The sequence below is a fragment of the Lactuca saligna genome, chromosome 4, assembly GCF_052625555.1.
Source record: "Lactuca saligna cultivar CGN05327 chromosome 4, ASM5262555v1, whole genome shotgun sequence".
NCBI lineage: Eukaryota > Viridiplantae > Streptophyta > Magnoliopsida > Asterales > Asteraceae > Lactuca > Lactuca saligna.
Window position 1 is genome coordinate 125,763,006 of NC_136420.1, and position 14,143 is coordinate 125,777,148.

The 14,143-nt window shown below is 35.0% G+C and overlaps 1 protein-coding gene across 1 annotated transcript; it reads left to right on the top strand.

The window, feature by feature from the left end:
- Positions 1–5,464: 5,464 nt before the first annotated feature.
- Positions 5,465–10,705, top strand: LOC145042771 (pectinesterase-like). The gene is made up of 2 exons (XM_078991244.1): positions 5,465–6,622; positions 9,851–10,705. Exons 1-2 carry the CDS (start codon positions 5,551–5,553, stop codon positions 10,540–10,542), a joined length of 1,764 nt encoding a protein of 587 aa, XP_078847370.1. The 5' UTR covers positions 5,465–5,550; the 3' UTR covers positions 10,543–10,705.
- The last annotated feature ends 3,438 nt before the right edge of the window (positions 10,706–14,143 follow it).

The following is a 14,143-nucleotide window of genomic DNA, read 5'->3' on the forward strand; positions in this document are numbered from 1 at the left end:
CCAAAGCGAACAATATTGTGATACATGCCAGAGGGGGGTGTTACAAATGGTATCAGAGCTAGGGCACGAGTCGATGTGTTCGACGGGGACGTCGAACCCTATAATGGGGGGGGGGGGGGGGTGAAAGTGGGTTAGATCTGATCCCACATCGGCTGGGAAGGAGAACTAAGCATTCCTTATAAGGGGTGTGGATACCTTCCCTAACACAACGCGTTTTAAAGCCTTGAGGGCAGCAGATCCCATAAGAACTCTGCAGTTAAGCGTGCTTGGGCGGGAGTAGTACCAGGATAGGTGACCCCCTCGGAAGTCCTCGTGCCGAGTGGCCCAAAGCGGACAATATTGTGATATGTGCCAGAGGGGGATGTTACATGGTCCCTCTTTTTTTGTATTCAATATACCATCGAACTTGTTGTTGGTGTTTACCATAGCCCTTTTGACCGGCTTTTGACATGTGATAGCCGGTCAAAGGGTTATGGTGAACACAAACAACAAGTTCGATGGTATATTGAGTACAAAACAAAAGGAAAGGGACCAAATGAGAACAAACGCAACACTTGGTTACCCTACTGATTTATTTTCCATTTACTCATTTACAACAAATCCTACATCATCTCCTACTGATATTAATGACTTTATGAGATTCATTCTTGCTTCTCTTCAAAAACATAACTCACGAAAGGACATTATTCATGCATGTACAACTTTGTAATGCACTTGAATATTTATTAGGGGAATGTTGACTAAGCAGGCGCATTTCATGACTACATTTACATTTTCAATCAAATGATTTATCGTACCATGGATTCTAGATAAGTGGTCAAAAGGGCTATGGTAAACACCAACAACAAGTTCGATGGTATATTGAATAAAAAAAAAGGGACCAAATGAGTACAAACGCAAAAGTTAATTACCCTCAAGAGTCATTTTCCCTTCTATTAATCAAATTAGCCTTATGTATTCCTATCAATCATGTATTATTTATATATATATATATATATATATATATATATATATATATATATATATATATATATATATATTACTATAAATTCTATTTTTGGCTTATGAGGCCACAAGTTGTATGTATTTATATTCTTAAATTTCATTATTTGTGTGTGTTTTGTTTCAGGAGCACTCAAATGTAGCAAGGTTTCTTGGAACAACAAAGGTGTGTGGAAATTAAGAGACACTTTTATGACAATTGAGATTCACCACAACATGTCAAAATATGAAAAAAAAAAAAAAAAAAAAAAAAAAAAAAAAAATCAAACAAGAACGAGAATGAAGATTCTTTCATGAATGAGATTGTATTCTTATAAAATGAATTTTTTTTAAAGAATGACTTATTATAAAATATTATAGCCTTATAAATGTGGCAAAAATTCAAAAAATTACACTGTATTTTTATAGAATGTGACAATGAAATTTTTTTCTTGGACATTAGATTCTTTAATAATGTTAATAATAGATGATTATTCTTTAAGAATGTTGTTATTCTTCAACACTTGGTTCAACAATTTGTTATTCTTCAAAATGTTCATCTAATTAGAATATTTATTCTGTTAGAATTTGTATTCAATCACAATATGTATTCTGTTAAAAATATATATTTTAAACTCTTGCTTCACATTCAATCTTACATCAACACAATACTTACCATCCACATTATAACCTAAACATATATATATATATATATATATATATATATATATATATATATATATATATATATATATATATATATATATATATATATATATATATATATTGTAAGGTCCTGAAACGGATCTTACCAGTGATCAAACAATCAACACAATCGATAATAATAATAAAGAAAAGAGTAGAAACAAGAATCTAAACAAGCTTGCACACGCTTCTATTAGCAAAAATGTCTGGCACAACTTGTGGAATAGCAGCCGAAACTCTGAGGTATCAACAACCATTAAACGACCTAGCACACACCTATTTATAATGGACTTGGCCGGCCTTGGGTTTACGGCCGTAAAAAGGCTTACGGCCGTAAACTCTTAGTTGGCTGTAAACTCATAGCTAAACTACCAAAAATGCGTATTTAAACAAAAGACCCTATTAGAGTGAAAGCCTAGACCAAACCATTAATTAGACCCTTCATATATATATATATATATATATATATATATATATATATATATATATATATATATATATATATATATATATATATATATATATATATATTTTCATAAATATTAATATGCATTTAGAAATATAAATACCTATTTTTACATATATAGAAGTATTTGTTTTAAAAACCATTCAAACTAAAAACCGATTAAACCGGTCGAATAAACTCTTATTGGGGGTTTGTTTTTTTTATTTTGCTCTAGATCTCAAATTAATTTAGACGTGTCCTAATTTTGATCGTCAGAAATAACCTAACAATGGCAAATTTTGAAGAACTATTGTTAACATCTTAAGAAGTTCTTGTAACAAGACGTATAAGCGTACCACCTAACTAGATATATATTAAATCAATTTCTTTATTTTGATTTCTATTTCAAACTTAAAACAAATTTATTTTAGGCATTTACTTGTTATAATTAAAAGTCTAAAATTTTATTTTGTTTGAACGAAATTTAAAATAGTTTGGTTTCCAGTTTCAATATTAGAGGGTGCCTTCTGACGACTAGACTATCGATACTCATCAATGGCTCCCCAAAGGCAGAATTGGAAATGAAAAAAGGGCGTGAGGAAGGGGGGTCCGCTTTCAGCATTCCTATTTATAATAGCAATGGAATGGCTTAACATTACGATGAAGATATCTTGTCAGAAGGGTATTTTGCATGGAATAAAAATACAACATTCGAAAACAATGATATCACACCTGTTCTACGCTGATGACGCTCTATTTGTGGGTGAGTGGAGTTAAGATAACATTAAGAACCTATCAAGGGTGTGTTGAGGTGCTTTCAGGTGGCATCAGGTTTGAAAGTTAATTTCAACAAATCCAGGTTGTTCAGTATCAGATTTGATATGTAGGAAGTCACCCGATGGGATGTGGCATTGGGATGTCAACCAGCTTCTATGCCTTTCGCATACCTTGGTTTCCTGTGGGCGGAAACATGAAGTTAAAGAAGCATTGGAAGCCCATAATTGATCGATTCTATGGAAAATTATGTCCATGGAAATTAAAAATATTACCCTTTGGAGGAATATTAACCCTATCTAAGGCGGTTCTTGGTAACCCACCATCTTATGTTTTCTCTTTATTTGTGGCACGGTGGGAGTTATATATGTTCTTGAAAACATTCGAAGATGGTTCATATAAGGTGAGAGCGATAATAAGCATAAAATAGCTTGGGTAGCTTAGGAATAAATCATTGCACCAAAGGATATAGGGGGTTTAGGTTTAGGCTATCTTAAGGCCTTTAACTTTTCGTTGATAGTCAAATGGTGGTAGGCATTAAAAACTAACAAATCAGCTTTATGAAGACTAGTAATTATGGGTATCCATAACCTACACAACAAACCTGATGATTGATGATTGCTTATCTAAGAAATATATTCCAGGTGTTTGGAACAATATGGCAGAGGTAATGAATGATCTAAAAAAATGATGGAATCAACTTTCAAGACATTTTAATGAAACAAGTGAAGAATGGTGATGATCGTCTCTTTTGGATGGATGGGTGGTGTAAAAGTGAGCCCCTTAAAAACAGATTCCCAGAACTGTACATATTGGAAAGATGCAAAACATGTAGGGTTAACTAGAGGATACAAGTGGCAGGTCAAACATAGGATTGGAGATCGCCCCCTGCTTCTGATGACCGGGTACATAGTCTCCAAAGGTTACTAGCTGCCAGAGGTGATTTATAGCCATATATAGGGACCGATACATGGAAATGTCCCATATCGAATGATGGTATCTATCATGTAGATGTACTCAGATCAAAGATTGATAATATAGAACCGACAACTAACGAAGTAATCATCTCATGGACTCGCGATGTTCCAATCAAGGTTACAACTTTTATTTGGAGAGCTAATCATATGCATATCCCAACCAATATTGCGTTAAAGAGAAGAGGAGTGCTAGTTGCAAACGTCACATTTTCACAATGCCTACTGGAGGATGGAGATATTGAGCACATTCTGATCTGATGCCTGTGGCGGTTACAATATGGGAGTGGGTTTTTAAATGGTGTGATATTTCCGCCCCACAATTTTATACCATTGGAGATCTTATCAGTTTTTTAAAAATATAGGGAAAATGTCCGAGAATGAGAAACAATCTAATTAGTGTATGCTATGGTCTAGTATGGTTGATATGGGAATCAAGGTGTGATATGGTGTTTAAGAACATATATACTCTTCTCTCTAAGATAATGGATATGGCAAAGTCTCTAGTGTTTACTTGGCTTAAACATAGAAGATCAAATTGTCACTATAAATGGGTTGAAAGGTGTATATGCCCACTGAAATGTTTGTAATATTTTCAATACAAGTTGTAATCCTCTTTCTTGGTTGCTCTCTTGACTCTATCTAATAACTTGGTAGGAAGTGGTCCTTCAATAATATTTGCCGGTTTAAAAAAAAATAATTTGGTTTATTTTCAAATAACAGATTACGATGTGTACTTCTAAATTTGCATTTTGTGTGAACTTCGAACAAAATCAAGTTTATTGCATGATGAACGAGATATTATATTATTTATTTTGGTAATGGTGGAGTAATTGGCTCCAAGTTTGGAGCATCTTTGTCTATCCCATCTCCATCCCTTACTCCATATTCGTTGGTATCTTTACAATCTCTACCTATCTAGTATTCCAATTATAGTCACAATCATTTACATTATTGACAATTTGGTCAAATAAATATTTTAATTTATTGGTTTTAAAATACCCCATGTGTATCATTTAACTTCATATTATCATTGGCTTCGTGTCTGGATAATACTATTCTTTTACTACTTAAATAGGTGTCATCAATAAATTTATTAAAAACCTAAGGACATCTTAGGTAGACATTTGTATATTATATAATAAAAGTTGTATATGACTTTGGTATTTATATTTTTCTTGTGTAAAAGAAAACAGCATACCATTCCACACATGTCACAAAAAAGAAGGATGATTCTAAAGTTAGATATTCCAATACGAATAGCTGTTGTACCATTAATCTTGGAGTTAATTGTAGTTATTAAGTTGTCCTCCGATATTCAAAATCTTCACCTAAACATCACATGGGCTAACACGAAAAATAACAAAATTATAGAAAGAGACAAGTAGGACCCCCTCCACTAAAACTTAGGCTCAATTAATGAATTATCTTTATAAAAAATCCGGTAACATGTTTCTTATTTTGTTCCAAATGAGAAATTATAATAAAAATAACTAAACGATAATTAAATTTTGGACCAACCGAAATATTTTCATAGCCGCCATATTATTAAAATTAATTTAATAATTTATAATTCGCTGATAAAAGCATAGATGCATTCGACTCTCTTCATCAACATACACAACACTTGTTTTTTCCTTCTTCACTACATACCCAATCCATTCCATAATCATGTCCCGGATTAAAGATTTCTTCGCCGGAATCTTGGACTCCGGCAAGCACATTAGCTTATCCAACAAAAGAAAAAAGCTCTTCTTAGCTGCTTTTGCTTCAATCCTACTAGCCTCCGCTCTAATCGGCATTGTCGTCGGAGTCAAGTCTCATAAATCCAGCTCCGGCGACTCCAGCCCAGAAAGCCTCACAGCTTCCTCAGCTCACTCCATCGTAAAATCAGCATGCAGCAGCACATTTTACCCTGAACTATGCTATTCCACAGTCACAAGCCACCCCGATGTCACCACAAAGGTCAAAAATCTTAAGAACGTGATCGAACTTGCTGTTAATATCACAGTATCCGCCGTCGAGGAGAGTTACTTCCGTATAAAGAAGCTCACCACTCGGAAAACTCTCACTGAACGCGAGGTCACGGCGCTTCACGACTGTCTTGAGATGGTATCGGAGACGTTGGAAGAGCTCCATGATGTCGTTAAAGACCTCAAGGAGTATAAATTGAAAGGATCGATCAAGCAGCATGCCATCGACCTCAAGACGTTGATGAGCTCCGCCATTACCAACCAGGAAACTTGTCTCGACGGTTTCTCCCACGATGGCGCGGATAAGAAAGTCCGTAAGGAACTGGAGAAAGGAGAGAAAAAGGTGGAGAAGATGTGCAGCAACGCATTAGCGATGATTTGTAACATGACGAATAAGGATGTGGCCGATGAGATGAAGATGAACGTCGGAAGGAAATTGAAGGAGGAGGAACAGAGTGGTGAATGGCCGGAGTGGTTGTCAGCTGGAGATAGGAGGTTGTTGCAGACAGGGACAGTGACGCCAAACGTGGTGGTTGCTGCCGATGGTAGTGGAAACTACAAGACGGTGGCAGCTGCGGTGGCTGCAGCGCCGTCAAAGAGCAGTGCAAGGTACGTGATCAGGATAAAAGCTGGTGTTTACCGGGAAAACGTGGAGGTTCCGTCGGCCAAAACTAACATAATGTTTTTGGGAGATGGAAGAAAGAATACAATCATCACCGGCAGCCGGAGCGTTAAAGGAGGAAGCACCACCTTCGACTCGGCCACCGTCGGTTAGTTTCCTCATCGGTCATTTCTCAAGCCTAATTATTATTAAATGTTTATAAGTATAATTATTTACATTTTAATTTCTCTAATAATTAGCACTAACATTTTTTCTAATAAGTACTAAACTCTACGATAAGAAGCTAACGGCATATTAAATGTTCTATGTTCTAACTAATGCACCATACTTATACATAATCCATAATATAAAAGCTGTTATTTGGAAGATATTAAAAATAAATTCCAAGTTGCTAGGTCAAGGTCAAGGTGATGTGATTGAAATGAAAGTCCTTTTTCAATATATATATATATATATATATATATATATATATATATATATATATATATATATATATATATATATATATATATATATATATATATATATATATATATATATATATATATATATATATATATACCTTTTTAGTAGGGTATCCCTCAAATTCGTATAAATCTTAACCAAAACAAAGGGCACAAGTGCTTATTGTAGTATTGGTTGTTTTTGTAGTTTTATGTTATGTCTTTTTGCACTTTATCTTCGCCTACGTGTGGGCATACCCGTCACAAGGGTAGTACGTGATGGCTAATCTTCCATTCCAAATATCATACTCTTTCCAGTTAATTTTTAAGCAATTATTCTGTCATACAAAATGGACTTTAATAATTATCATAAAAATAAACAAATGTTTTTGGAAGATAAAGGAAAATAAAAACTTTTGAGCATTTGTAGAAATAGCGACATTAAATAAACATTTCAACGTAGGTACATGGTCGTGGAACACATATTATATCAATAAAAGTTTATTTAGCACCCCTCTAATATCTATTTTTAAAATAACCATTTTCGATTATATATATATATATATATATATATATATATATATATATATATATATATATATATATATATATATATATATATATATATATATATATATATATATATTGCACCAAATAGCTTTCAAAAGCTCTGGCCATAAATTTTTGAAATTCAAAATATTTTAAGTCATCTGTTTTTGAAGTAAATGATACATTATATGTCCTTGGTTTTATTATGTTTATTTAACTTTTTGTTAAATATTAAGATAAAATAAATATTATCTCAAAATTAAAAAAAACGTTGTTGAAATTTCAGAATAGGCTTGTTTTTTCTCTTTTTTCTCTTTTTTCTCCGGAGAGTCAGAAATTCATTCAAAGTTTGAATTTAAAATGTGTATTTTTTTTACGAAAAATACATTTTTAGTATGACATAAATTATTCAGAAACAAATTTGATTTAATCCACAAAGACTCAATTATTGAAAGAGTGGTTACGTTTAAAAAACTTCAATAGTATAATTTTATAAATGTAAAATATGAAACAAACATGTTGCAAATTTAATATGTTAAGCTGTCAATTCTGAAATATATATACGCGATATTTCTACCCACTATAAATCTATATCTATATAATTTTACATTACAAACGGTTAATAAATTAACAATTACTACAATTCGATCATTGCACAAGCACTATGATAAAGATGGAGAAGATTTGTTAAAATATAAAATCACAAAATCTCGAAATAGGGGAAAAGCGACATGAACGTGATGAAAAAAAAGGCTAATCTGCTTACCAGTCACATGTTTACCATAATTTCCATCAATTAAGCAGCCGATTATTCAATCATGCAACCACTATATTAATTATATATTAAACCATATCCATCAAATAAAAAAATTACAAAACCAATATTCCATACATATATTCCTATTCCTTAACACTCTTTGATTAAAATAAGACTCCCCCGTTTAAAAAAGGGAAAATAACTCTTGAGGGTAATTAACTTTTGCATTTGGTCCCTTTTCTTTTTTTTTTTATTCAATATACCATCGAACTTGTTGTTGGTGTTTACCATAGCCCTTTTAACCGACTTTTGACCTGTGATAGCCGGTCAAAGGGTTATGGTGAACACAAACAACAAGTTCGATGGTATATTGAGTACAAAAAAAAAGGAAAGGGACCAAATGAGAACAAACGCAACAGTTGGTTACCCTCCTGATTCATTTTCCCTTTACTCATTTACAACAAATCTCACATCATCTCCTACTGATATTAATGACTTTTTGAGATTTATGCTTGCTTCTCTTCAAAACATAACCTACGAAAGAACATTATTCATGCATGTACAACTTTGTAATGCACTTGAATATTTATTAGGGGAATCTTGATTAAGTAGGCGCATTTCATGACTACATTTACATTTTGTAACACTCAAAAATTTAAGCCAAATTTAAACTTTCAAAAACACGTCGAATTCGTCAAAACATTACAACTTTGTTTTCAAAATACATTTATATCATAGTTTTCCCAAAAACATAACACAATAGGAGGAGCTGTACGATCATGCTTTTGTCTTGCTGTGATCCCCTGAGGTACCTGAAACAATAAACTGAAACTGTAAGCCCGAGAGCTTAGTGAGTTACCCCCAAAATACCGATACACATACAGTCCAAATAACCGTGTCACACGTTAACATATCGTAACAAACTGAGCAAAAAAGCACATAACGGGTCCACAACTTTACAGACTGGAATACCCCTGGGCCCACAGTGTGAGTATGGAATACCTACCGGGCCCTCAGCTCACATCTGGATTGCTACCGAGCCCTCAGTACACGTCTGGAATGCCTACCGGACCCTCAGCTCGTATCTGGAATGCCCCCTAGTCCTCAGTATGAGTCTGGAATGCTTACCGGGCCCTCAGATCATATCTGGAATACTCTAGGGTTTGTTGGCTACCGCACGGAGTAGTACAGCCTGAACCCATCCCACATAACATATCACATGTAACAGATAATGCACATACCGGATATCAATCAGTATCACAGGTAGTCCTACAGTCCTACCCTCAAGCGTATCAAACTAGCATGCATAACTAACTTCGAATCAACATAATACAACTACTAGGATATCATCTCCAATGGGCCGGCCTTGGTGCCTTTGACCGACTATCACAGGTCAAAAGCCGGTCAAAAGGGCTATGGTAAACACCAACAACAAGTTCGATGGTATATTGAATACAAAAAAAAGAAAAAGGACCAAATGAGTACAAACGCAAAAGTTAATTACCCTCAAGAGTCATTTTCCCTTTAAAAAACAAATATAATTATATTAAACAAACTATAGAGTACAAACATCCCTTCAATCGAATCAAAAGTTATTTATTTAATTTCTCTTGTGGTGTTCATGCAGCTGTCGTTGGAAATGGATTCTTGGCAAAAGACGTAACATTTCAAAACACCGCCGGAGCTGCAAACCACCAAGCGGTGGCACTTCGTGTCGGCTCAGATTTATCCGCATTCTATCAATGTGACATGTTAGCCTACCAAGACACACTTTACGTCCACAAAAACCGTCAATTCTACATCAACTGCTTGATCGCCGGCACGGTGGATTTCATCTTCGGAAACGCTGCGGTGGTGTTCCAAGACTGCGACATCCATGCACGCCGCCCTGGATCTGGTCAAAAGAACATGCTAACAGCACAAGGCCGCACCGACGCCAACCAAAACACAGGGATTGTTATTCAAAAATGCAGGATTGGGGCTACTTCCGATCTGCAACCGGTGATAGGGAGTTTTCCGACGTATCTAGGACGACCATGGAAACAGTATTCAAGGACAGTGGTGATGCAGTCGAGTATTACCAATGTGATTCATCCAGCCGGATGGTATGAGTGGGATGGGAACTTTGCGCTCGACACGTTGACCTACCGTGAGTACCAGAACACTGGTGCCGGAGCTGGAACTTCCGGTAGGGTGAAATGGAAAGGATATAAGGTGATTACAAGTTCTTCAGAGGCTCAAGGGTATACTGCGGGAACCTTTATCGGTGGTGGTAATTGGTTACGCGCCACCGGTTTTCCTTTTTCTTTAGGTTTGTAAGCATGTGAATTTAATGTAAGTGTTGTGTGTGTGTATCTATCGAATAACGATGGTGTTTAAGGAACATCTTGTGCGGCATTGTATTACTAAACAGGAGTAATTTTGTCATAAATGTTTTGGTATTGTAATTTAATCCCATATAATGTAAATGGCGGCTTTCAAACTTTCATGAAGAATAAAAGACATTTATTATTTATATTAAATTTTGTTATATGTTTTTTTTTTTTTTTTTTTTTTTTTTTTTTTTTTTTTTTTAACGTTATATGTTTAGTTAGGCCACTATTAGATTTAGCCCATATTCTTGTATAATCATGGTTAGGCCCATGTCCTCTATTTGTTGTACTCTCATTTTTAGGTATAATTTTTTTGAGCGGAGTGGATTTATTAAACCTTTAGCAAGAAGCTAGAGAACAAGGTAAAAATCCGAAGAAATAGTATTTTTCCTATCGTATATTAGATACCAAAAGCAAGAAAAATGTCTAAAGTCATAAAAAAAATCTCATTTTTTCTAGGCTTTACCGTTTCAAAAAGTAAATTATTACGAAATCTCCAAATGACTCATACCGAGACAATAATAATTGTTTCAAAAACATTTGAAAGCTTTTAGTCAACTTTAGCAAATCAACCCAATGCAAGATCTCATTAACCGTGCCATGTGAAAGAGCAGTGATATTCCACCACCTAGCTTTCAAGTTCCATAGAAGGGTGAAAACATTGCAATTAGAGAAAAGATGACCAACAGCCTCTCCAATTTAAGGGCAAACATGGCATAAAAGAGATTCTAATTCAATGTCTTTATCATGTAAATTCAATCTAGTGGGAAGCTTATCTCTTTCAACCAACCAAACATGAACATGAATCTTCGTAGGAACACAAGTATTCTATGTAGTAGGAATGTTATAAGACTCTAAAGTGTGTGCATCAATAAAATTTCTCATCGAAGCAACCAAGAATTCTCCCTCAATATCCAAATCCCACGAGTAAGAATCATTCGGATCAGATAAAACCATCTCATGTATTATTTCACACATCTCATCCCATTGAGCACCTGTAACACCATTACGAGGATATCTAGCAAACACATCCAATATCCTCGTTTCCGAGGATCGATCAAATAAAGACGCCTCCAGATTCGTATCAACAACAAAAAGTCTATGAAATTTGTTCTTAAAAATATTCAATCCATGCCAGTTATCCAACCAAAACTGAGTACTTCTTCCATTTCCCACATTTCTAGTACACAAATCCTCTAAAAAAACACATTTCTTCTTTAGATGATCAATCCCCCTAACAATATTCATCCATGGGCTCAAGCCTACACTTCGAGAACCAACATGACCTCCTAGAGAAGAGTGAAGAACGGAGACCACTTTAGCCGAAAGAGCATTTCGATTATGCAAAAAACACCAATGACACCTGAATAATAAAGCCCTATTTAAAGAAAAAATTCTTCTAATATCAAGACCCCATTTTTCTTTAGAATTCATCACTTTAAACCTAGTAATCCAACGCAATTGACTTTCTCTAATATCAGCCCCCCAAAAAACCTAGCTCTTAAAGATTCCATGAGATTAATGCTCTTAAGAGGCACTTTAAAAATGGACATTTGTTAGATTGGAATATCTAATATCCCACTAATCCAAGATAAAATTTTCATTTTTAAAACAATGATTCATACAACAATTGATTCTCAAAGCCATTCAAGATGAAAATAGTATTTAAGCATCAAAGTAAAAATCACCAGTGCAGAATAAACTTTGGGGGATCCTGTGCAGTCACGTTAGACCCTTTCCTTCCGAACCAGAAGTACTTGAAACCATAAATATAAACTGTATGCACAAATCTTAGTGACTTACCCAAAATACCCCATACCATAAATACATAACAATTAAAACATAAATGGGTCTATTTCACTCTCTTGAGTCTCTTACGATCGATACTAGGTCTATTTCAACCCATTCGATCTCTTTTAACTAGTAATGGGTCTATTTCACCACTCGGTCTCTTTTAATCGGTACTGGGTCTTTTTCACCCCATTTGGTCTCTTTCGACCGATATCGTGTCTATTTCACCCCTACAACTAATCATACAATCATATTAGCAAGATTCACAAAGACATCAAGCACATACATGCATAACGTTAAATGTCACAAAGACAACTATCATCCTACAAATATAATCCAGTGGTCTGAAATTTATTCCCTCGACCCACGAGTACAATGAAGAGACTCACCTCACTTTGAAGATAGACAAAACACACTCTCGGGTTGCTGCTACTATGGCTCCTTACACATGAATATTCTAAATTAACTTTAATCAATTCTTAGGGTAATAACCTAGGAATGCTCCAAATTACCCTCTTACATGCCAAGGGGTAAAAGACCATTTTAACCCTTCCTCTAATGGGCCCCACAATCCATGGCCCAAGTCCAAAAGTCCTAAGGCGCAACAATGTGCAAAGCCAAAGGCCATAAATGACCTGAACCTAAGGCCCAAAATGACACAAAACCTACGGCCCGACATGGCTAAAAACCTCCAAAATGGTCCCTTGTGAGTATGCCCATCATACCAGCTATGTACGCCTGACATACTACTTACTCAACGAAGAGGGATCGAGGCTTAAACCATGTATGCACGACATACTTAGAAGTATGCCCAACATACTAGTTAGTTCCTCATTCTCATTCTCATGGCTTAATCCCTTAAGACCTTAGCGTCCGAATCTACTTCTAAATAAGGTCTTAATCCATATAGTTGGAAGCTTTAAGCCCTTTTATAACTTCAATAGGTTCAATCCCTAGATTTAAGATTCTACTTTCATCAAATAACCATTAGCTCATGTAAGGTTGATCTACAACCATCAAGATGAAAACTTTATGAGCTAGTAACCTTAAAAACATCAAAAGGAACAAGTTAGCATTTACTCACAAGAACTCATTCATGAGACCATAATATGCTCAAATCTCTATAAATCATATATCTAAGCATAGAATAATCAAGCTCAAGACATTATACATCCAAGAAGCTGAGAAAGATGAATAAACCCTGGATCTAAAAGCTCCAACTTGATTAATGCTCCTTCACCATGATTCTTCCATTTCAAGATGCTCTAAACACACACCAAAACACACATAAGGGTCAATTCTCTCTAAAATGGATTAGGGTTTCGAAATAATGGTTTTGGGGACAATGAAAGCTGATAATAAGAGAACCTTGGGGTATGAGGTTGGTTAAATAGGGTCTAAACCCTAAAACTTTATGGTTCTCATTATCTATTGTTACACCCTATGTAGTATATGTACACCCGTCGTACTAAGATGAATCTTCGCAATCACTTAAGCTCGGTACACCCAACATACACCCTAGACGCCCAATGTGTTGGACTAAATCCATATTCTTCTTAAATTCTGATAGTCATAACCCTACATCTTAAATCCATTTTCGATGTTCATCATATCCATGAAAGGTCTCAGAGAGCTACACAACTCTATCTTGTTAAATTTAGCTTAATAAAAGTTGATCTCAAAACCATAATCCTTGCAAGTAGTCTAACACCTATCCTTTCCAAGTTCACCCTTGGTTCCCACTCACGATTCGATTG